The sequence below is a fragment of the Phyllostomus discolor genome, chromosome 9, assembly GCF_004126475.2.
Source record: "Phyllostomus discolor isolate MPI-MPIP mPhyDis1 chromosome 9, mPhyDis1.pri.v3, whole genome shotgun sequence".
Lineage (NCBI taxonomy): Eukaryota > Metazoa > Chordata > Mammalia > Chiroptera > Phyllostomidae > Phyllostomus > Phyllostomus discolor.
In genome coordinates this window covers 19,870,209-19,894,162 of record NC_040911.2, presented here as the reverse complement: position 1 = coordinate 19,894,162, position 23,954 = coordinate 19,870,209, and the positions used below count along the sequence as shown (strand labels likewise).

The 23,954-nt window shown below is 40.4% G+C and overlaps 2 protein-coding genes and 1 long non-coding RNA gene across 3 annotated transcripts; 2 read left to right on the top strand and 1 right to left on the bottom strand.

The window, feature by feature from the left end:
* Window positions 1-1,379: 1,379 nt before the first annotated feature.
* ATP5F1A (ATP synthase F1 subunit alpha) lies at window positions 1,380-9,696 on the bottom strand. Its single transcript, XM_028523913.2, has 12 exons — window positions 9,529-9,696; window positions 7,733-7,811; window positions 6,822-6,991; window positions 5,002-5,175; window positions 4,748-4,914; window positions 4,393-4,541; window positions 3,690-3,841; window positions 3,354-3,578; window positions 2,723-2,830; window positions 2,454-2,598; window positions 1,743-1,893; window positions 1,380-1,611 (listed from the first exon to the last, which is right to left on the bottom strand). The coding sequence occupies exons 1-12, from the start codon at window positions 9,586-9,588 to the stop codon at window positions 1,530-1,532; spliced, it is 1,662 nt and encodes a 553-aa protein (XP_028379714.1). The 5' UTR covers window positions 9,589-9,696; the 3' UTR covers window positions 1,380-1,529.
* LOC118496668 lies at window positions 7,086-7,628 on the top strand. The gene is made up of 2 exons (XR_004899225.1): window positions 7,086-7,452; window positions 7,497-7,628. It is a non-coding gene; the product is annotated as an uncharacterized LOC118496668 (long non-coding RNA).
* A 2,588-nt stretch (window positions 9,697-12,284) lies between the features above and the next one.
* Window positions 12,285-23,343, top strand: HAUS1 (HAUS augmin like complex subunit 1). Its single transcript, XM_028524384.2, has 9 exons — window positions 12,285-12,355; window positions 13,123-13,297; window positions 17,985-18,120; window positions 19,297-19,431; window positions 20,491-20,614; window positions 21,029-21,094; window positions 22,001-22,072; window positions 22,307-22,354; window positions 23,234-23,343. Exons 1-9 carry the CDS (start codon window positions 12,326-12,328, stop codon window positions 23,282-23,284), a joined length of 837 nt encoding a protein of 278 aa, XP_028380185.1. The 5' UTR covers window positions 12,285-12,325; the 3' UTR covers window positions 23,285-23,343.
* The last annotated feature ends 611 nt before the right edge of the window (window positions 23,344-23,954 follow it).

The window sequence follows — 23,954 nt, the reverse complement described above, 5'->3', positions numbered from 1 at the left end:
AGACAAAACAGATAATATACTTTTGCTTGGGTTCTGATGAAAAAATTATTATAAAAGATACTTGACATATCTGAGGAAACTTCAATATAAACTGCATATTATTAACCAATACTGGTTTTCTCAGACCTTCACCATTCCCCCATGATAGGCTATCGAAAAACATTTGACAGCCGTCTGGCTGGCACACAGGAGGGAGGGCCATCAGGCCAAGTATTTAGGCACACCTGGTGAGAACAGCCTGGTACCTGTGAGTTCTATTTCACTGGTCTGTGAGTTATTCATTTAAAAACATGTGAATCTCAGAATTTGTTTCTCCTCATTTGTTGCTGCAATAGGGTGGGCTGGGCTCTGGCTCAGCAAAACTACAAGGGAAAAGGGCCACAAATAGGACACAGGTGGCATGGTAACAGGTTGAGTGTGGGGTGGGGAAGACCATTTAATAACCAGAACTAAAAAAATGGACATGCACATGGAAAAGAAAAACGAAAAGGACTCCTGACCTCTACACAAAACTGTAACTCCAGGCAGACTGTGATGGTCAATCTTGCATGTCAACTTGGCGAGGCTGTGGTACCCAGTTTTTGGTCAAATACCAGTCCAGATACTGCTGTGCAGACTTTTTAGACATGATTAACACTTAAAATTATCAGTAGGCTTTGAGTAAAGCTTATTCCTTTCCATACTGTGGGTGGGTCCCGAAGCCTTAAGAGAAAAACCTGAGGTCCACAGAGAACGGAATTCTACCTCAAGTCACAACTATTCCTGGGCCTCCAACCTACCAACCCGCCCATTCCACCTTGCCAGCCTCCACGAAATACATCCTCTTTGTTGTAGTTCTCTGGAGAACCCTATGACATGAATTCACCTCTTTGATGACAAAAGCAAACCTTTAAAACTCTTATAAAATACAGTTATCTTTGTCACTATCAAGATTTCCTAAATAAAACCAAAAGTACTAACCATAAAAACTAACTTCATTACACTGTAATTAAGAGCTCCTTCAACAAAGCATGTTAACTAATGACACAATAAGATATTGATAAGCATTCACAATTCTATTCATTCTGATATCCCTTCTCAATTTTTGTCCCAATCTTTCAAAAATTTCCAATGTCCTATTCTTTCCTTCTTTACCTTTTTTATACAGAGAAGCCACTGAGGCTACTCATTATTAAATGTGACTTTGCCACATATATCCAATTAACCAGTTAATGAATTTCTCTTTAATGAATACACAGCATTCTAAAATCTTATGAAGAACTTAGCTGTGATTTACCTAGGTAAGCCCACTTAGATTGCAAATCAAGTAAAATAAGCTAAAAAGCATGTCTACCAATTCCACAAAGTAATCTCAGTTCTTTTTAAAGAATCACTCAAACTACAGAAAACCACCAAACAATGTGGAACCTTTATTTTTAAGGTGATTTCTGTACATCTGGAGTATGACAGTAACCCTTTTACAAATGAACTGATTACTAGGAGAAACAATGACAAAACCCAACTGGTATTTCACGTGAATCCATAGGAGTTTAAGCTTCAAATCCAGCCAAGAAGTTTGTTACAATCTCTTTCAGCTTTGCATCAGACTGTTCTGAAATCTTTCCGTCAGCCCTATTTGGAAATAAAAGCAGATCATCAGTCCTGACATGGACAAAAATTCAATAACTACAAAATTTGAAAGAATTTTAGCAAGACTTTTTATCTTAAAACCCACAAAAAGTGGCCATCCACTGTGTTCATACCTGATAGTGCCCAACAGAGCTTGGTGTTGGCTGACAACATGAGACAAGAAAGCATTCTCAAACTTTGTGATCTTACTGGGCTCCAGTTTATCTAGGTAACCCCGTACACCAGCATAAATAACAGCCACCTGCTCTTCAATAGCCATGGGAGCTGGGGGGAAAAAGGATGCCAATGAGTTGTTGAAATAAATGCCATGTTACCAAAGTCGGAGACACTCTCTTTTTCCTCCATTAACATGTCTCTGCATATCACTTACTTCTCATGTTCTCAGTGAGAAACTCCCTTCTACTTCCCTCCCCAAGAAACAGTATTTTTCTTATACTTACAAGCCCCAAATGTAATATATGGGCACAGTCCATAAGCATGGTTTTGGATACAAATAATTGGCTGAAATTTTGTAACATAAATACATACTAACACTCTTTTAAATTTGCCAAATTCTACACTCATATAGCGGGGCAGGGAAGGGGGTAAGAGCATCTATTAAGTCCTAATTCCCCAAAGAAAGGTACTGAATATATTTAGTAAGTTTTGCTAGTTACTAAGTTTGTATCATTTACATTTAAATAAGGACTGCACTTTAGTTAAAAACAGGCATCAATTACACTCAAAAGGCAGTACCTCTGATTAGAGACAACAGCACATATTACAGCTTATAGGAAGCTACGTGGTATTTCCCCACAGTAGGAACTTGACCAAAAAGAACTCACAATACTGTCCTTGCTTCAGCAACTCAGTCAGGCGCACACCACGACTCAAGAGTTGCTGAGTGGCAGCATCGAGATCAGAACCGAACTGCGCAAAAGCAGCAACTTCACGATACTGAGCCAATTCCAGCTTCATGGTACCTGCCACCTGCAACACAGAACTGGTTAACTCATACAATACCAAAGTGCTTAACTTGGTGAATGACACAGAGCACCATATACTTTGATTTTAACCTAATGATACCCATCCCCCTCAAAGTAAAGCACATTACCTGCTTCATGGCCCGGGTCTGGGCAGCAGATCCAACACGGGACACAGACAAACCAACGTTAATGGCAGGGCGAATACCTTTGTAGAACAATTCTGTTTCCAAGAAGATCTACAATTCAAGGAGAATGCACATGCTAGCAAACTTTTTTTTAAAAAGTCAGTATTTCAAAATTAAGACACTGCCAAAAAACTAAAGCCCAAAAACAATGAGGAAGAATGCTAAATGATTTCTTATGGTAAAGAGCCCCTCCAATCTTTCATAACCCAAACCAACCTACATATTTCATTGCTGAAACTAGGAGATGTGCATGACAGGAAAAAAAGTAACCTATTTTATTAAAATACATACAGGTCAAGTGATATGATCTCTGGGGTTTGTTTAAAATTACCCAGGGGGAAGAATATTAGTGGGTCTGAATGAAGCAACAATAAAGTACTCTCTACCACGAACTGATAAGCGAGTGAGAAATACACGGGGTTTTGCTATACTACCTTCCTTAGTTGTGCATACATTTGAAATTTTCCGTGCTGAAAATACAAAAGGCTTTTAACAAAATCAGTTCATTGCCACCAGTTTCAACAAATGCCTCAGAATCATCCTTTTACCTTTATATTAAGCACAAAAAGAATACCTGTCCGTCAGTGATGGAAATGACATTCGTTGGAATGTAAGCAGACACATCACCAGCCTGTGTTTCTATGACTGGTAAAGCAGTCAAGGAGCCCCCACCAAAGGAGTCGTTCATCTTGGCTGCTCTCTCCAGCAGACGGGAGTGCAGGTAGAACACATCACCAGGGTAGGCCTCGCGACCAGGGGGCCGGCGCAGCAGCAAAGACATCTGACGATAAGCAACAGCCTACAGTACAGAAAAGGGTTGCGAAATTCACCTGTCAGAGACACTCCACATTCGTCGCCTTTCCCTGTGGTGCAAACATACAAACAGAGTCTAAAAATACATTTCTTTTACCTGTTTGGATAAGTCATCGTAGATGATCAAAGCATGCTTGCCATTATCCCTAAAATATTCTCCCATGGAACAGCCAGAATAAGGAGCCAGGTACTGCAGTGGGGCAGCATCCGAAGCAGTAGCCGAAACCACAATGGTATACTTCATGGCATCTGAAAAGATCACAGATTTTAAGGTTTACAAGGTTGTCAATAATGGGATTTTAAAAGTAGAAGCTACTGTAATTAAATGGTCTAAGTGCTTTTACTAAGTTACTGTTCAGATTAATGAGCCCTGGCCTGTGTGGCTCAGTTGGCTGGAGCATCATCCTGTAAAATGCAAGGTCACAGGTGCAATTCCCAGTCAGGGCACATGCCTGGGTTATGGGTTTGGTCCCCAGTCGAGGCGCCAAAGAAACAATCAATCTATATTTCTCTTTTTCAGCATTTACCATTTTCAACACCAAAAAGTTTCTCACATCAATGTTTCTTCCCCCCTTTCTAAAATCAATATGCACATTAAAAAAAATTAATCCAACAGCTTCTACTTTGATAAGAAATTGATGAAACCTTAAAGTGTATTATTTTATGCTATTTTTACATATTGTTTTGTTTTACCTATTATTTATATTACTATAAAGTTCACTAGGGAGCAATTAAAATCAGCCTCCGTTAAGTAGACACTATCCTAAGATCGGCTACTGTAGGACTCCCAAGTTTAATACCTGCATCTGTAAGCCTCTTCACCAACTGGGCAACAGTGGATCTCTTCTGACCAATAGCAACATAGATACAGTATAGCTTCTTCTTTTCATCAGTTCCATCATTGAAACGTTTCTGGTTAATGATTGTGTCAATAGCAATCGACGTTTTGCTTTAAAAAGAGAGTAAACATAAATCTTACTAAATAAATATTTCAAAGAATTTCCCCATTAAAATGTCACTACTACAACTACTCCACACATCCCATTCTACTCTCCTCATTGTATCCAAAACATTTACCATTTTCAACACCAAAAAGTCATCTTTTCAGAGCCAATTTTAGTCAGAACTTTTAATAAGCTATGGAGTAGTCTTTACCCAGTCTGTCGGTCACCAATAATCAGCTCACGCTGACCACGACCAATCGGCACCAAACTATCCACAGCCTTAATGCCAGTCTGCATTGGTTCCCGCACAGAGATTCGAGGAATGATCCCAGGGGCTTTCAGGCCAACTCGCCTACGCGTCTTGGAACCAATTGGACCCTGTTAAACAATAAGAAGGAACCCCAGAACGATCAGTTTTGATACTTGTTAGAAAGCAGAGAAGCACCTAATTAACGATAAACCTACCTTTCCATCAATGGCATTCCCCAGGGCATCTACTACACGACCCAACAGCTCCTCGCCAACGGGAACGTCCACAATGGCTCCTGTTCGCTTCACAATGTCTCCTTCCTTAATTAGCTTGTCATTCCCAAACACGACGACACCAACATTGTCGGGTTCCAGGTTCAGAGACATACCCTGCACGAAAGACACAGGTGAACACCACAGAAGCCAGCGTGCGTGGCTCCTCTCCCCACACGGCAACACCACATGATACGAACACAGCCGGGGGAAAGAAGCAGTGGTGTCCTTCACCTCTAATTCCCTCAAGTGTTTTCCCAATAAACGACCTCCTTCGGTTAAAACTTTTAAAATGCCAATATGTTCCCTTGAATGATCTTAGAATAACATTATAAAAACCTAACGAACTCTCTATCACATCCTCAAAGAACACATGGAAGCAATGAAATTGAGCATGTTAAGCTTCTGCCACTACATTTCCTTTGACTATGGCTTTTGAGCTGGGTAACTAGTATAAAATAAAGTATCAAGCTCAACTGGAAATTTTAAGACACACCTGACTTACATCTTTTGATCTGTAAGAAGCTCCATAAACAGTTTGATTATCCAACGAAAACCTCTACTTGTTAATAGAAGTGAAATTAAAAGCTACCCAATCAAAATCAAATATTTGTGATATAATAGTACTGGATAGTCTGTCATCATTACAACCACATTTCAAAATGCTAAGATTATAGGTCCCTAAATCATAACTAAAACCAAAGGGCTATTCCAGGACCCGAGTCTGGTCAGTAATGAAAGACCTGGAGGAGTACTTAGAATAAGTAAAGAGGAGTATCACAATCATCAGAAATACTGAATCTTTTAGTCTAAATCTCTGATTTCAATAGTCACTAACCCCCTGTGGCTTATTAAATTTAAACCAAGTCAGATTTAAAAAATTCAGTCCACCAGCCATAAAACATTACATGCTCAGTAGTCTCATACGTATACTAGTTACCGTATTGTAACAGCAGACACAGAATATTTCCCTCACCACAGAAAGTTCTATTGGACAGAGCATCAGTCAAGACTCTTAAAAGCTAGAAAGAAATTCGAGCTCATCAATTTCAGCCTAATCTTTCAAAGATATACAAGACACATACACTCAAGTTAAAATTTTAAACTTTTGTCTTTATGATTAATCTCCCACATTTAATGGCTTTTTCCATAACCATGTATCAGCCACGAGGACCAAGACCATCTTTCATCTTTCCTTAGCAGAGGACTTAGCAGATAACCCTACTGGCCCCAGTCCATCTAGAGATCAGACTCTAGTTTCCTCGGAGGACCCAGGACTCCTAAAACTTGTATTTCTCATTGTACTAGCCAACTAGGCTCAACCTAACAGAAGTGGACTTGGATTGCCAAAGAGCTTCTAACAGCTACATCACTAACTCACCTCTCGCGGACAGGTGTACTTGAGCTAGAAACACAAAGTCAATCAATGACTTCAAACTTTCAACCAGAAATGAATTTAGTCGACGTTATCAAATGCTTTTGCTTAAAATGATCTTAATACCTACGAAGGACAGACCTGAATGTCTTAAAATTTGGGTGAAGATTTACTAAACTACATATTTAGAAATTAATGGCTATGATTTGTATACACTGGTTCCTAGAGGAAAAGCACTTAAATTTATTTCCACAATCTATGACAATGACCACAAAACCCTGAGGCAGACTGAGACTTAAAAGTTAAAAAAAATCTGACATAATCTCTGATTTACTAAATGAATGAAGACACCAGTGCTAAAACAGCCAAACCTCATTTTATAATTTACCTTTAGGCCTGAAGAAAACTCTACCATTTCTTCTGCTTGAACATTCCTCAGCCCATGTACTCGGGCAATACCATCACCAATACTTAAGACACGCCCAGTCTCTTCAAGGTCAACAGAGGTATCAGCTCCAAGAATGCGCTCTTCAAGAATAGAGGACATCTCAGCGGTGCCTGTTGAGAAAGGACAGTGTTATCGCAAAAATATCTAGCCCCAGTATGTTTTCAAAACCTATTTCCCCAATAACATAAGTACTATAGCTTTATGATCACAATAATGAAATTACATTCTAAAATGCAATATGGTTCTATTCAAAAAAACTCAATACCTATCACTGTGAAAATGAACCCAAGTGACTGAGAGAAAACTTCACAAGACAAATGTGAAACAGACAAGGAAGTAGTAAAATTAAGCAATACCCTTAAAAGAAATATTTTCTATCTTGTACTCCTTTTGTTTCTGTGATTACCCCCCCCCACTCATCTCTAGAATTTGCAATGTGCAAATTCTAGAGATTAATAGATTAGCAGCTACTACCCTTGAAACACAGAGGTAAAAACTGCACACTTCGTGTAATGTTTTCCAAGAGAGGAGAATCTTTCATAGATGAGAAAATGTGCCCACCACCTGATATGTGTGCATTCTGTTTCCACACAAGGGAATGTTATCAGAACAAAGAAGCTGTAGTAACATCAAAAGAAAAATAAGTAACTGTAGTTTACTTCACTAGAACAAGCAAACCTACCAAGAGAGAACTAAATGGCACAATGCAGGTTAAGAATCTGAGATTCCGTAGTAACTAAAACTGACCAAAAAAAGGAATAGGGGAAAAAAAAATCTGCAACAACTATGTAACTTACTTTTCATTTACTAAGAAAGTAGTCAAGTGCGCTATACACTTAGAAATGACTCACCGGACTTCTGGACACGAGTGTTGGAGGCATGGAGGTTCCTTGCAGCAATGAAGGATGATCCCAAAGCATTTTTGGAGACCTAGGGCAAGAACATTTTTTTAAATCTGATTTTTTAAAAAATTTACTTATTTATTTTTAGAGAGAGAGGAAGGGAAGGAGAGAGAGAAATCCATGTGCAAGAGAAACATGGACCAGTTGCCTCTTGCACGCCCTCAACCGCAGACCTGGCCTGCAACCAACCCAGGCAAGTGCCTGGGAAACAAACTGTGACCTCTCAGTTTGCAGGACAACACCCAACCCACTGAGCCACACCAGTCAGGGTTCAATCTGATTTTTAAAAAGGCCTTTGTAAAACTGGCAAGCTTGAACGAAGGCTTAGTTTGACCAAGTTATCAATTAAAATACTAATTATACTCTAATTATTATTTATAGATGCTTAAAATTGGAAGACAATTAGGCAGATAAGAAACTAACTTTAGATATGTGAAAATCTATTATGCGATTTCTGGTACACTGTAAGTATATGCAACAGTTAACAAAGTATCTTTCCCTTTAAATGCGTAAGTAGTACTATTTCCACTCTAGGGATATCTCATGTGATTTGGGGAAATTGTCAGTAAGACAAACTGCTTCCTAAAAGGTGCAAATTCAATAGATTACCTATTTAAAAAAACAAATTTTAAAAATCGAGCAAACAAAAAACTGTCAATGTTGGAAATTGAGGCATGGCATATGCAACTTTTTTTTTTTAACTGCCTTCAATCTGTATCATGTACGGGCCCCTCCTTCTCCAAAGTTTAATACTGTGATTGGCCACGGTCCATTCTGAAGTTTCCACAGGACCTGGATGAAAATTGTTAAAATGTTTTTTCCTAAAAGAAACCCAGAGTGCTACCAGTGGTTGTGTTAGCGCAGCACCATGTCCAGTATGTTTACCTTTCAAACTGAGACCAATTTTAACATGGAAAAGGGAAAGTGTAGAAATGCTTACATAGGATTTAAGTAGGTTAACTTCCAGAGAGGTAATGAAGGGCATTGACCTTTACAGATATTCTCCAACCTATGTTCTATTCTCCTTGACTTCTGGATCACTAACAATTCCTCAAGGACGAAATCTTAAAACATGTCCAAGTACCACAAAGCAACGTCGTCTGGTAGAAGACAACATAGAAGCCAGCTTCACTGTTATCACGGCAGCGGCCACATGAAATGCATACTTGCCCCCGTGCGCTGTTTTCACAACCGTTTCAGTACTCAGCACTAAGAGATCACCTACTTAGGCATTCAGAAAATCACCTTTATTGCTCTCCTCTGAACCGACCTCCAGGCAGAGGTGGAAAGCCGGGACCCGCTGACCTTCATACAATGTCAGGCTTCCCCAGGTCGCCTGACCTTCAGCGAGGGAGTGCCGGAGAATCAGCCCGGCCCGGCCTCGGGGTTCCGGAGCAGGCTTCGGACTGCGCCCAAGCCCTTTCCTTCCCCCAAGACCCCTCGAAGACCGCTCTCAACTGAAGACGGAAATTCTCCTGAGTCCCCATCTCCGGACAGCATCAAGGTCACTACCTTTCCTGCACCACTTTGCACCATCCCGCACCGATGATGAACGCAAGGGCCCTTTCGCCGCCCGCCCTGCCCTGCCCTGTGCGGCCAGGCTGGAGCAGCCAACAGAGCAAGATGGCGGCGTCCGCCACAGCCCCTCACCCTCTTTGCAGAAGAGCTCCCAAACTGCCGCAGCACGACCAACTCACTGCAGTCCCCACCGGGCCACCTTCCACCCTCTGATGCCTCGCGCTCACCAGCCCGGCTCGCCGAGGGAGGGCGCGGGCCACGGCCGCGGCGACGCGCACGGACAACATCTTCGCAGCTCCCAGGTGGTTCCTCTGCAGCCGCAGCCTCCGGACTGACTGGGACAAAATGGCTGAGCGGCGAGGAAGGTCAAGGGAGCCAGCCTAGTTAACCCGGAAGTACCGCCCCTCGCTTTCACCTCCGGGCGCAAACCTCCTTTTGCGGGAGGTGGGGGTGGTTACTTTTTCTTTTTAAGTATTATTTTTAGAGTTAAACTTAAAAATAAGTGATTAAACCTGTTCCAGCTTCCACCCAGGCATTGGCTACACATTTACTTTGGCCTTTGGCGTTGACCTTGTGGCTGCCCCGGGCGACCACGTGTGTAGCGGAACCAGCTAGGAAGCAGTTTCCTGGCCGCAGGCCGGGTGCGAGGTGATGGTGACACCTTGTCCGAGGGCGCAGCCGGCTCGACCGTGAGGCGGGTTGATGGTGACTGGTCCGAGGCTACTGCTATTAAACAGTGTCGGCCGCAGGGCGTCTTCTGCCAAGAGAGGTGACATTCAGATTGACGGAGCCCCACGCTTGACCCTCCGAGTCTATCTGAATATTGACAAGCACCGACACCGATACGCACTCAAGTTGGAGAACCGCTGTTCCTTTGAATCCTATCTGCGAATTAGAGAAAATTGTTTTAACACTGTAACATGCACAAGGAGTTCGAGCAGAGTGGTTGCCAATCCTGCTGAGAAGACTGGTACAAAATCAGAGGTCTCACTCCAGACTGGACTAGGGCTCGAGCTTTCCTTTACTAGTGACTAGTTTCATCACAGTAGGAACTTGGCTTTTTCATTTGGAGTACAACGGAAATAATGAAAATAACTTCTGTACCTTCCCAGTAAGATTGCAGTGGGACTCCCCTCCCACACACACAGAATTTTTGTGATTCTAAGATTTTTGTGATATGTGGAGAATTTAGAGGCAACGTTGGGTATTCTGTGATAGTGGAGACTATCAACGTGGACTTCACCTGTTTCTGAGATGTATCTAAGCCTCACAACAAATCCTGGTTTACACCCGTCTTAATGGGGCCTGGATATGAGCTTAAAAAGGTCATCTCCTAAAACATAGCTTGCTAATGTATGGTCAGCAATCCCTTTCTCTAATATTCTATTTCCAGTACAAGGCAAACCATGAATGAGTAAATATGACAATTCTTTTCCTAGGAATCTAGTGGGAATAGGTCCGTAGGAATAAGAAAAAAATTGGTTGTACAAATAAAAGTGCAGGGATATTTCGTCAAATATGTAATAATGAAAGTGGACAAAGGGCATTAAGATAAGTTTTTTCCCCCATACTCATAGGCTATACCAACTTATCTGAAATTTGGTTAATAAGTAAAGATATTTAACTGAAACAAAAATAATCAGAAAGTTATACAATGTGGTATTGGCTAGTTAATAAAATTCCTTTGAAAAGAAAGGTTTAATCATTTTAAATATGCATGTGACTGACCAGATAATGTGGACAAAAGACCAGGCACACGTGTCATCCACTCAAGATGGGCTGGTCACCAAGAGGGGTCTGTACAGAATACCATTGTCCTGGTCAAAGTACCACAGTCCAGTTCAACTGTGTCAGTTTACAAACCAGAATATGTAAACACAATAGAAATGAATCTGATTTTCAGAACAGATTTAGGTAACCCTAGAGAAGTTGTAAAATCAAGACACAAAATTATTACTATATTTCCTAGATGCTGAATTGCAACTTTTTTTAATACTTCAGTATTTTTAAATAAAAATGCTTCTTGTGATGGAAAAATGCATGTGACTGAAGAGAAAGATAATGGGTGCTACGTCTGATCCACAATTTGATATTGAATCACATTATCACAGAAGGTTGAATACATGGTCTACCTTTCCTGCGGTAACACAGTCCACTGCAAGAGGGTGCAACAGCAGCGTGGAGTATATAACCTGGAGAAACTGAAACATTAAACTGGAGCCAAAGCACGGTGGCCAGATTCCAGCTCTGCCACCTAAACTTGGTTGAGTCGTTTAATCTGTGTGTGTGTGGTTTTCAGGTGAAAATATTTAAAATAATGCATGTCCATCTATGTTACAGGGGTCCTGTAAAAATCAACAAAAACAGGAAAACACAGAAAACTACACATTGCTGTAGCAATATAAAGAACCACTCACAGTGCTAACTACAGTGATGGAGGAAGGAGAGAATTTTAGGGAAGGTGAGAAATAATGGAAGAATGGCTGAGTGGCAGTGACAGTGTCAGAAGTTGGGTGCCGTCAACCATTTTAAAACAGTCCCCAGCACAATTAGCTCTTGGGTAGTGGCAACTAATGAATAAGATTAAGGTTGCTGCAACTTATATTGCCAGGGTAAAATTAAAACAATTTAAGCTAATGCACACAGTGTGGAATAAACACAAGCATCTGCTATCCAAAAAACAAGCTTTAAGCATCTTTTTAAGACAAGCAATTCAAGTGCGAAATAAAAATATAAGAAAGGAAACACAGCCTGGTTCTAGGCGATTCTACTTCTCCTGTAGATTATGCCACGGAGAGCGGAGGGCGAGGCGAGATGGCAAGCAAGGAGAGGCTTACAGGGCTGGATCCTTAGAGCAGCCTTCGGCTAAGAGCTCTCAACAGCCTGGAGTCCTACAAAAAACTACAACTCCCAGAAATCCCGGGCCTTCAAAAAGGGCTGGGACAGCGGTGTGTGGGCGGGGCTTTCAGAACTGGCAGGGCAATTCTGGGAGTTGGGGCTCGAGAAGTGGCGGGAGCGACGGCTATGGAATCGCTGGAAGAGAAAGAGGCGCAGGTGATGGAGCGGGAGCGGGAGCGGGCAGCTGCGGCGTCTTAGAAACGGAGACTTTGGCACACCCTACCCGGCGGGCGGGTCGCCTGCACGCACCACGTTTAATTACTTCTCCGCTGGTCCATTTTTAGTGCCGCCTTTTTGTCGGGCGATCCCTCCTTGCTTTGACCGCCCTGGAAAGGGCCATTCCCTTCCGTCCCCGGCCTTTCCTTGCTTAGTCTCGGGTTTGAAGAGGAGTTGAGTAGCACTCTGGTACAAAATTTCTCGTAAGAGACTGAACTGGGACTCCCGAACCACAACCCTTGTTCCAGCCAAGCATCGCCGTTCACTGCTGCTTCCTGCTAGATCCTAGTAACTAGAATTTTCATACCTGACCTGCTTCCGCGTCCCGCATCTCAATTCTTGGAGCTTCTCTAGGGCTTGTGTGTTGGGGACAACCCTTTTTTCTGTTTGCACGTATGACAATGCTTTAGCACCTTCTTAGTGAGCTTTATCATTAATGAGTGCTGCCAATTTTTGGCCTATATGCTGCTTTTGTAGCTTTGGGATAGGACGGGTCGTTTTCTGGTAATTTTATCCCTTGTGCTTTCTCGCTTCTTGTTTCCTGACATCTAGTATCTATCTCCTTAAAGACAAGTTAGGATGTGAAGTAAATAAGAGGTCAGTATTCATCGAAAGCATCTAGTATACTTCTGATGACATCTTTGCAGTATTTGCTTTGGGCCATTACAGTAAATAAGACATAATTTTAGCTTCCTTTTAATCATTAGGTTGCTGCGTGGTTGAAAAAGATATTTGGAGATCATCCCATTCCACAGTATGAGGTGAATCCACGGACCACAGAGATTTTACATCACCTTGCAGAACGCAACAGGGTCAGGGACAGGGATGTCCACCTGGTAATAGAGGACTGGAAACAGAAAGCCAGTGAATATGAATCAGAAGGTGAGATTAATTCCAGAGTTTTGAATGAGATAACTAGAGGTAACCAAATTTTATAACATTGAAGTGTACAAGATTAATTTAGTATAGACTACTTTTTAGTTTTGCTTCATTTTACCCAGATTTGTCTTCCACTCTGTTGTTATACTAACTTAGTAACTCATAAATGTCACTATAGTATATGTTTTATTTGTATTCTGATAAAAAAAATTAAGCCCTGAAAGATGAGTCTAAACTTATTAGCCTGACACACAAGATGGTATGTGGTTTTTCTCTTACGTATCCTTTCCATCTGTTTCCAGTGCCCATGCTTTAGTTATAATGAGCCATCAGGAGACTTGAAGTGGCAGCCATGAACTGTCATTTTAATATGAAGACTTTTTAAAAAAGAGTTTATTTATTTACTTTTAGAAAGAGGTGAAGGGAGGGAGAAAGAAAGGGAGAAAAACAGCAACATGTGAGAGATACCCTGGGGCTTGGCCCACAACCCAGGCTTGTGCCTGAGTCAAGAATCAAACCAGTGACCTATCGGCTTGCAGGCCGGCACTCAATCTACTGAGCCACTCCAGCCAGGGCTGGAGACTTTTAAATCATGATGAATACAGATGAAACTGTTGAACCCATTCATTCTTCATGCTGCCGATTCTTCCGTTGAGGAGGACAATGAAAAGAAATGGCCCTGGCTAGCACCTCCAATAAAAAGTTGAATAGATGTGACAAGAACGGACATCCTTGTCACGTTCCTGATTTTAGAGGGAAAGCATCCAGTCTTCACTATTAAGCATAATGTTAGCTGTGGGTTTTTTATAGATGCCCTTTAACAACTCGGGGAAATTTCCTTCTCTTCCTGGTTTGTCGAGTGCCGTTATCATGAAAGGGTGTTGGATTTTTATCAAATGTTTTTTCTGTGTCTCTTGAGATGATTGTGTGACTTTTGTTTTTTATTCTCTTGATATGATCTATTATATTAATTGACTTTAAGATGTTGAACCAACATTTATCCTTAAGTTAAACCCCCATCCTTGTGGTGTATAGATTTTTTTATAGTTTGCTACATTCATTTTGCTAGTAATTTGTCAAGAATTTTTCCATTTGTATTTTAAGAGGTATTGGTCTGTAGTTTTCTTTCCTTGTGATGTCTTTGTCTGATTTTGGTATCAGCCCACATTGAAAAAGTTAAGAAGTATTTCCTCCCTTCTATTTTCGCAAGAGATGTGAAGAATTGGTACTAATTCTTTGTATACTTGGTAGAATTCAGTGGTAAAGCTATCTGGGTTTGAGCTTTTCTTTGTGGGCAGTTTTTTCATTACTAATTCAGTCTCTTCACTTGTTATAGGCCTGTTTGAATTATCTGTTTGGTCTTTAGTTAGGTTCAGTAATTTTTGTCCCTTTTGGAATTTGTCCATTTCATCTCAGTTACATAAGTTGTTAGGTACATTTTTCATAGTATTCCTTTGTAATCCTTTTTATAAAGTAGGTAAGTCAGTGGAATGTCTTCTCTTTCATTTCTGATTCTACTGATTTGAGTTTCTCTTAGTCAGTCCAGGTGAGGGTTTTTCATTTCTGTCAATCTTTTCAAAGAACTAGCTTTTAGTTTCTTTGATTTTTTTCCTCTACTGTTTTCCTATTCCCTATTTCATTCATTTTCATTCCGGTTTTTATTATTTCCTACCTTGGCCTATTTTAGGGTTAGTCTGCTTTATTCTCAGTGTCTTAAGGAAGGCCACTGATTTGAAGTCTTTCTTTTTCCTTAATACAGGAATCACAGGTACATTTCCCTCGAAGCATTGCTGAAAGGCATCCCATAAGTTTTGGTATGCTATATTTTCATTTTCATTCATCTCAAATACTTTCTAATTTCCCCTGTGATTTCTTCTTGACCTGTTGGTTGTTAGAAGTATGTTCTTTAATTCTACACAGTCATGAGTTTCTCAAATTTCTTTCTAATTTCTAATTTTATTTCATTTTAGTTAGAGAATACTTTGTATTACTTTGATCCTTTAAATGTACTTAGGTTTGTTCTGTGGCCTGCTATAAGGCCATAATGTTTTATATTCACTTGACAAGAATATATACTCTGTTGCTGTTGAGTGGAATGTTCTAAACATGTCTGTTAGGCTAGTTGGTTACACTGTTGTTCAGGTCTTCTGTTTCTCTGTCCGTTTTTATCTGAACGTAACCCCATTGTAAGCCGAGGGACATCTGCACATGAGTATGTCCACAGTCGCTCTGAAATGACAGTGGTTTTGGTAGGACTGTCTTCTTCTCATTCACTGACCACACCCAACTGTAAAATTTCACTTATTGACAGCTTTTTTTTTTCCAACAATGCCCTGGGTCATAAATCATTGCTATACGAGCTAATCCATTAAAATTCTGGCACCCTTAAAGGAATAGTTTCTGAGGTCAGTGTTTCATATTTGTTCTGACTCAAAGATGCATCCTCCTAGATGTCTTATTTTCTGATATTTCCCTGCAAACTAGGTGGCCTCAGTTTAAACTATATCTTGACTCCTCTCTCAATTACCTTTTACTACAATTTCCACTGATCTTGAGGGTGTCCTTAGGCTTGAACTTCTGCAGGCTCTGTTGCAAATGAAGTCAGTTTTGGGGGGAAGGTATTGGGAGCTATCTGGATTGTGACTTACATCTTTCTCCAGCCAAAATCTCTGGGCCAAGTCTTTAGAGCTGGAGGTAGAGACTATGGCAAGCTCTTCTTTGAGTGACACCCGCAGTATGAATGGGGAGTGCTTGGCAGAGGGGGAGTACAGCAGCCTTTTCTGGTACAGAACCACCATTCCATTGAGCTGGCGTGAGAGTCATCAGGGCCCCAGCACTCTCTGTGTGCCTTACCTGAGGTAGAGGTTGTGTTCCATGAACGTAGCTGGTAGATAAAGAAAGCCTACACCTCTTAACCACGTTTGCTGAGGACTGAGTCTCAGCCACAGATAGCTCGTGGCAGGACGGAAGCACCAGAGCTCTGTTCCTACTGGAAAGATAGCCCTCTCTGATTGGGAGCTGGAGGCTGAGGGAGCCCTGTGCTCTGCACGCAGCAATCTAGTGGAATCTCTGCCTCACTGAGCTGGGAGGGCGGAGGAAAGAGTGGCCGTGGTTCAAATACCACACACTCTTGCGTTTTTTATTGACTTCTGATAGGTTTTCTTTAATAGTTGTTCTTTTGCTGTCTGTCCTTGGGACCATATCCAGGGGCTTTCAATGGTTGTGTTTTGTTTTGTTTTATAATTTTCACCAGTTTCACTAGAAAGCAGGTCAGCAGGGCTGTTAGGCTAGAAGTCAAACTCCTAGTCATTTGATTTTCACAAGGGTGACAAGACAATTCAGTGGAGGAAAGACTAACCTTTCCAATGAATGGTGCTGGGATAATTGGACGTCCACATGGAAAAGAATGAAGTTGGATTCTGCCTCAGATCATAAATAAGGATGAACTCAAAATGAATGAAAAACCTGTGATAGTAAACCTAAACCTCAGAAGACAACATAGTGTATATGTGTATTTTTTCATGATCTTGGATTTGGAAATGGTCTTATCTCTGATACCAAAAACACAGCAACAAAAGAAAAAGTAGGTAACTTGGACATCATGGAAACTAAAATTTTTTGTTCTCAAAGGACACGATTAGGTAAATGAAAGGACAACCCACAGAATGGGAAAAAATATTTGCAAATCATATATCTGATAAGGGACTTGTATCTACAACATATGAAGACCTCTTACATCTCAGTAATGAAAATACAACCCAATTTACAATGGGTAAGAATATGAATACAAGTGGCCAGCAAGCACGGCATCATTAGCCATCAGGGAAATGCAAATCAAATCCACAGTTCCACTGCACACCTACGAGAAGGGCTGTAATCAAAAAGACGGATATTCAGGTCTTGATTTATTTCATTGATTGTTATCCAGTTTTGTGAATGGTCACTATACCAAGCAAACAAAAAAGACAGATAACACCTGTTGGTGAAGATTTGGAGAAATTAACCCTTGTGCACTTTTGGTGGGAATGTAAAATCATGCAGTTTTGAGAATAGTCTGGCAATGCCTGGTATGGTTAAACATAGTTAGATGACCAGCAGCGCCACTTTTAGGTATATACTCAAGAGAAGTGAAGACATCTGTGTACATAAAAACTTATAGATGAGTGTTTATTGCAGTGTCATGCATGATGGCCAAAATGCAGAAGCAACCTGAATGGCCATGAGTGGTTAAATGGATAAACAATGTGGTAGGTCCATCCAATGGAATATTTTTCGTCCATGAAAAGGAATGAAATACTGATACGTGCTACCACACGGACGAACCTTGAAACCATTATGCCAGTTGCAAAGGACCGTGGGTTGTACAATATTCCATTTAGACGAAACATCTATAACGGAAATGAATCGGGACACAATGTATAAGTGGTTGCTAAGACTGTGGGTTGGAAGATTGGAAAATGACTACTAAGGAATCATTTTTAAGGAATCTGGGGTTTCCTTTTGAGCTGATGAAAATGTTCTAAAACTGTTTATATTGATGGGGGTACCGCTAAAAGCCATTGAATTAGATATATACACTTTAGGTGGGTGAGTTGTATGGTAGGTGAAAGATTTCAGTTAAACTGTTAAAAAATTAAAATGAAACAAAACAAACATCTTAGTCACCACCAAACTCTTATTATCTTTTCAGCCAAGCGTCTTCAAGACCTTCTCATGGAGAGTGTGAATTTTTCCCCTGCCAATCTCTCTAGTACTGCGTCTAGGTATCTGAATGCTTTGGTTGACAGTGCAGTGGCCCTTGAAACAAAGGATACCTCACTAGCTAGGTAATTCTCTTAACAGTTTTAATTTCCACAATCATATATGCTATAAGGTCTTAACCTAAAGGCTGTTTGCTTCTCAGTGTGATTCTGTGTAGGAAATTAACAGTAAATGCCAGAACACTGAATTTAATTAACTCCTTATCATTGCTAGTGAGTAAGTATAATTAATTCAGATAAACTTGGTATTGGTTAAATTTTAGTGTTTTCTTCTTCAAGGATTAGGTTTGTGAAGCTTGATTCTTATGTATATTTGGGGAAGTATTAGGTGTCAGTTATATTGTTCCCTATAAATGTGCAGTAAGGAAAGCTGGAAGCTAAGTCATCTGGTTTGAGCATAGTGAATTTTGGTTATGTTCCTGCCCTATTGGGTAGCGTAAGTTAAGGACCTTTATTCTTTGTTATAGGCATTTCCCCTTCATAATGACATTATTTTTCCAACAACCCTAAGAGGAAACTGAAGTTCAGGAGGGGCATTAAATAACCGCGAGTTAGTAAATGGCAGAGTTAAGATTCAGACCCTGTCCAACTCCAAAGTCACTGGAATATCGCAGGAATATCACTGGTGGCCATATCTTAGCTAGGGTGACCACTACAACTTAACAGAGAACCGTATGGCTGTTCTGCTTCATTGCCAGAGTAAGGGCTTGGAATTTCTATGTATGCTCAAGAGTAGTGTTTCGGGTTTAAGAACATGTATGTTGCATGGCAGCAGACATCTAGACTTAAGTCAACTCAGCAGACGCTAAATACTGGCTATATGCCGCATGTATATACACATACATAGCCCTGGGGAAGCAGAGATGACTGGGATAGTCACTGCAGCCAAGCGCAGCCTCTGCTCGTGGTCACATGAGGGAGGTGGGCGTGTAGAACTGTAACACGGTGGGTGAAGCTGTAATGCAGGAATACACAAGCTGTTGCTAGGGCACAGGAAAAAGGGTAGTGAATTCCAGGATGGGAATAAATCTTATTTGCGTTTTGAAGGACAAATGGAAATCTGCCAACTGAAGAAGGTCTTTCCAGGCAGTGGGAACAGCGTGTACAAAATACACAGAGATATGAAACAGTGTGGTCATGGAAGACTCCACGCGGAGACAGAGGCATTGTTAGAAGTGAGGAATAACTGTGATTATTGTCCTTGGTGTGCATTTACATGACCAGATTTGTTTTTTTTTTAAGTTTTCTCCCTGCAGTGAATGATTTGACCTCTGATCTTTTTCGTACCAAATCCAAAAATGAAGAAATCAAGCTTGAACTGACAAAAGTTGAAAAAAATTTAACTGCAAGTTTAGTGTTAGAAAAACGTCTACAAGAGTAAGTAATTGAGTTGGAAGTGGTGACAGTTTTTATGAAAAGGAAATAATAGGACTTCATTATATCTAGTTTTTAAATCAATAGATATGATTTAAAACAACACACTAAGAAATTAAGTCTATAAAATGTTTTTTTCAGTAGAAAATGACTTGGGTGGAGATGAAGGGGTGGTTGAATATAGACTTTGACATTGTACTTTATGCAATTTCTTACTTCTTTTGTCTTTTTTACAAATAACCTGGGTTTTATAATTTTCAAAATGTATGTGAATTTTTTTTACATATAAACTACAGAGCAACTTAAAGTACATTATCTTTTGTTGCCTTTAAAAACTATTTTTTTACTAGTGCTCTGCTATCCCTCTTGATGTTCTGGAACTTTTTCAGGTCCCTGTTGCCCCCAAGATTAGGTGCTGGGCATCAGGAGTGTGTATACGCACAAGTAATGCAATAAGTATTGACTGTGTCATGCAAGGCACTGTGCATGTTGCATTTAGGAGAGAGGCCTTTTAAGACAGACCTCCACAATTCAAGCTGACTTTAGGGTATATTAAATCACTTTTTTGAGCAGCAGATATACTTTCTCTAAGAGTAATTGGCATACATTAATTTTAAAATTATTTCCGATTTTTTAAAGATTTTATTTATTTACTTTTACAGAGGGGAAGGAAGGGAGAAAGAGAGGGAGAGAAACATTGATTGGGTTACCTCTTGCATGCCCCCTACTGGGGACCTGGCCTGCAACCCAGGCTTGTGCCCTGACTGAGAATTGAACCAGCAAACTTTCAGTTCACAGTCCGGCACTCAATCCACTGAACCACAACCGCCAGAGCTATTTCATGTTTCTTGAGAAAAATCCCAGGTGGCAACATGGAATGGGGGTTGACCTGGAAAAATACCTATTAACTAGTCTGGAATATAAAATTTATGGTAGAAAATCCGGTAAGTATTTTAGCAGCTACTTTTGTCCATTGCAGAGTTGAATCCAAAAAGTAATATAATTTTTTAAATAATAATTTCACTGAGGACAAGAAAATGTTTTCGATTTTACTTTTGAAAGGGATCTCAAGAAGGCAGAGCTTCACCTGTCTGCGGAAAGGGCCAAGGCTGACCATCGTCTCCAGAACAGGGACTTCCTGAAAGCGAAGTCAGAGGAGTTCAGATTTGGAATCAGAGCCGCAGAGGTATGTATGTGGTTGGACTGGACGTGGTAGATCTCTTTATGCTTCTTTTTGCCCTTCATCTTCGCGACTAGGCAGTATTAGTATTCCCTGTTTACAGACAAAGGAACTAACCACAGAGAAGGTAGGTAACTTGCCCAGCGTTACACAGCTATCGTGCTTGGCAGCGGATCCAGATGCAAATGCAGGCAGCTGGGCCTGGCAGCTCAGGACCTTGAGACGCACTGCACCCATCTTACCGCGAATCCGTGGCTGGGGAATTGATTGGCGCGCAACATGAAAGTGTTTAGATGCATGCATTGTTTTTCATCTGTGATTTGTAGCTTCTCTTTACAGGGTTATATGTTGAAAATATTTCCTGATGATCACTTTGAAGGTAATTGTCTTAAGTAAACCCCCCCTTTTTTGTAACTGTAGGAGAAACTTTTAGCCCGAGGCATGGATGCTTCGTTGTCTCATCAGTCACTGGTAGCGCTTTCAGAGGTGAGCTTATTTTAACCCAATTTAACGTTCTTTAAAATCTTAGTGCACAGTCTCCATTTTTACTTCTTTTCATAGAGCTTTGTTCACTATTGACCTGATTTCTTTTCCTTTAGCTTTGTGCTTTATGTTCACCAGTATTTATCTCTTTATTCCTTGTTTAGCTATATGTATCCTCACATTTGCTTGGTTTTCGGTTTTTGTTTTTTTTTTTCTGGAGATGGCAAAATACATAGTGATTTAATTAATGAATTTGATGAACGACTTAAGTAGGTTTTCTTTATTTATTACTATATACTAGAAACTGCTGGAGTCAGTTATACATTATTGACTCACTTATTAAACAAATTTATTGAGGAACTATGTGTTAACCATCTAGGTCTCCTTTTCTTTCAGAGTAGAATAAAAATCCAGGCCCCAAAACTCCTGAAGAATGCAATTCTGGGTTTTTAGGTTGTATAAGGATTTTATCTATTTTGGTGGGAAGAGGGAGTAATAGGGCCTTTGTTTTATTATTCATAAGACTTTTTTTGTGCTTTGATTTTTAGAATCTAAAGTTGACAACTTATAAATATATCTTTGAGATTCTGCTTCTTCCCTTACTTTTGAATTCCTCTTAGTCACACTATTTAGAGTGCTTACACAGCATACTTAAATCCTATTTTTAGTAAATGGGAGTATAACTTTTCTATTTTAAGCATCTTATAAGTGCTGTTTCCATTGGAAACACGTTTGTCTGTCTGTTTACATGGATTTGTCTGCTTATCTTTGAAGCTCTTTATGTGAGACATTATTTAAAATATCCTAATGTTACTTCTCTACTGTGTGTTTTTTCAGAAATGGGCAGTATTTAGTTGCATTGTGAATATCTCTATTGCTCTGTGACGCTGTGTTTTTTTTCATCCCCAGAGACTAGAGGAACTAAAACAACAGACTATACCTTTGAAGAAAAAATTGGAGTCCTATTTAGATTTAATGCCGGTAATTATTTTTATGAATTAAAAAATGAAGCTATCTTTTTTAGTGCTTTCCCCAAAGGCACTGAATGATCATGAGTACAGTGAGCCCTGCGTGAGGATTTAAGTCCAAGCTGAAGTTTCAGTGGGTGTACTCTCTGCCAGGTTTTTTAACTTTTGAAAAGAATCGTTGTATTTTTTCCCCTTGAGCCCTAATTGAGGCAATATAACCTTTCCTTGTTTTGTTTTTCTTTAAAAGAATCCATCTCTTGCTCGGGTGAAAATTGAAGAAGCAAAGCGAGAACTAGTAAGTTCCATTTTTTCTTCAGGTTTTAAAAAAGACATGAGCTAAATGCTGACATAGCTAATGTTCCCTTCTTCCTCCTCAAAGCTGAACCAGAGCCCCAGAGTCACTGTGTATCGTTCCCATGCACCTCTGAATACTTTGGGCATATTCTTCCATTAAAAAAATACATAGTGGTCTGTTACATCTTTTAAATTTTTGCTTAGATTTTCTTGGTAGAAGGGTGGGAGTGTGAGACACAATATTCTAGACAAAAGGAATTGACCAGGTCACACAAGCCGAAAGTGGAGGGCTTCTCCAAGCTCTGGCAAGTGATGAGGTGCAGCTGCCTGGGAGTGTTCAGTGGAAGGCAGGGCTGAAGATCCGTCGGCTTATACTGTGAAGAGCCTTCGATGTAGAGAGGATGGAGTGTGTAGGGGACCAGTAAAGTTGCTGCGTGTTTCCTTGTTCGTTAAGCAAAAGAGAAACATGATCGAAGCGACACTTTTTGATCAGGCCGGTTATTTAGAAAGAGGATTCTGGAATCGGCGTATAGGGTGGATTGGAGGAGAGAGAAAGAAAATTGCAGGAACCCGTCGGCCTGTTCAGGCCAGATGAGAAGTAATGAGAACAGTGGCAGTGAGAGTGGAGAAGACGTGATGTGAGAGACTCTACGGAAGTACGTTGTTTAAGGAGTAAAGGTCAGGAAAAACTACTCTGTGTCATTATACCAGTTCATCTCCCTGAAGTTCCCCCCATTTAGATGTGTATTAGGATCAAGAGTCTAAACTTTTGGGGTCTAAAGACGTATTTAATATTTATAATGTTTTTTTACATTTTTGTTTTCTTTTTTCTGTTTTCCTTATTTTAAATAGTATTTCAGGTGATTTTTTCTTCCTTTAGGATGCCATTGAAGCTGAACTTACAAAGAAAGTAGACATGATGGAACTGTGAACAGAGCCAAGTAAACTTTGTCTTCTCCAACAAAGTAAATTAAATAGGACTTTAAAGAATGTTTCCTTGCCATGGTTGGTGTGGTTCGGTTGGGCATTGTCCTGCAAACCGAAAGGTGTCCTATTCAATTCCTAGTCAGGACATGTGCCTGGATTGCTGGTTTGGTCCCTGGTCGGGGCCATATACAGAAGGCAGCTGATGGGTGTTTCTCTCTCACGTCATTGTTTCTCTCCCTCCCTTCCTCTCTCTCTGTTAAAAAAAGAAGGATTGTTTCCTCTTGGTATTCCTTAATAACTTAGTGTCTGTGTTCTTAGACAAGATGATGTCACTGTTGATAGGATAGTGGCTTCTGCTCTGTATTGCATTTTGTGCCCAAATACATAAAATGTATTTTTCACATTAAAAATGTTGGTTTTCTATATGGTCGGTGGTCAGCATCCTTCAGTAGCTCTATGCGGGGCACGTTAGGACAGTTGTTGCGCGGTCACTCACAAGGTCAGGAAGTGAAAAGGAAAGGTTCGGGAGGTCCAGGTATGTTTCCCCCCCTCCCCTCCAGGGGTTTGCACTGATCCGCTCACCTGCCTACCTCCACATGTTCGTACGTGCAGGAATTTCGTTTATGAAAAAGGTGGCCTTTAAAATCCGTGGTGGAGAGATGGATAATTCAACA

What these genes read in the sequence shown, in the direction of transcription:
- ATP5F1A (XM_028523913.2), bottom strand. Translation starts at nt 9,588, where the DNA reads ATGTTGTCCGTGCGCGTCGCCGCGGCCGTGGCCCGCGCCCTCCCTCGG. An exon ending in TCCCTCGGCGAGCCGGGCTG is followed by an intron (nt 7,812 to 9,528) that starts GTGAGCGCGAGG and finishes TTCTTGCCCTAG; the next exon opens with GTCTCCAAAAATGCTTTGGG. An exon ending in AGACCCGGGCCATGAAGCAG is followed by an intron (nt 2,599 to 2,722) that starts GTAATGTGCTTT and finishes TCTGTGTTGCAG; the next exon opens with GTGGCAGGTACCATGAAGCT.
- HAUS1 (XM_028524384.2), top strand. Translation starts at nt 12,326, where the DNA reads ATGGAATCGCTGGAAGAGAAAGAGGCGCAG. An exon ending in CAGTGAATATGAATCAGAAG is followed by an intron (nt 13,298 to 17,984) that starts GTGAGATTAATT and finishes TTATCTTTTCAG; the next exon opens with CCAAGCGTCTTCAAGACCTT. An exon ending in TTAGAAAAACGTCTACAAGA is followed by an intron (nt 19,432 to 20,490) that starts GTAAGTAATTGA and finishes TACTTTTGAAAG; the next exon opens with GGATCTCAAGAAGGCAGAGC.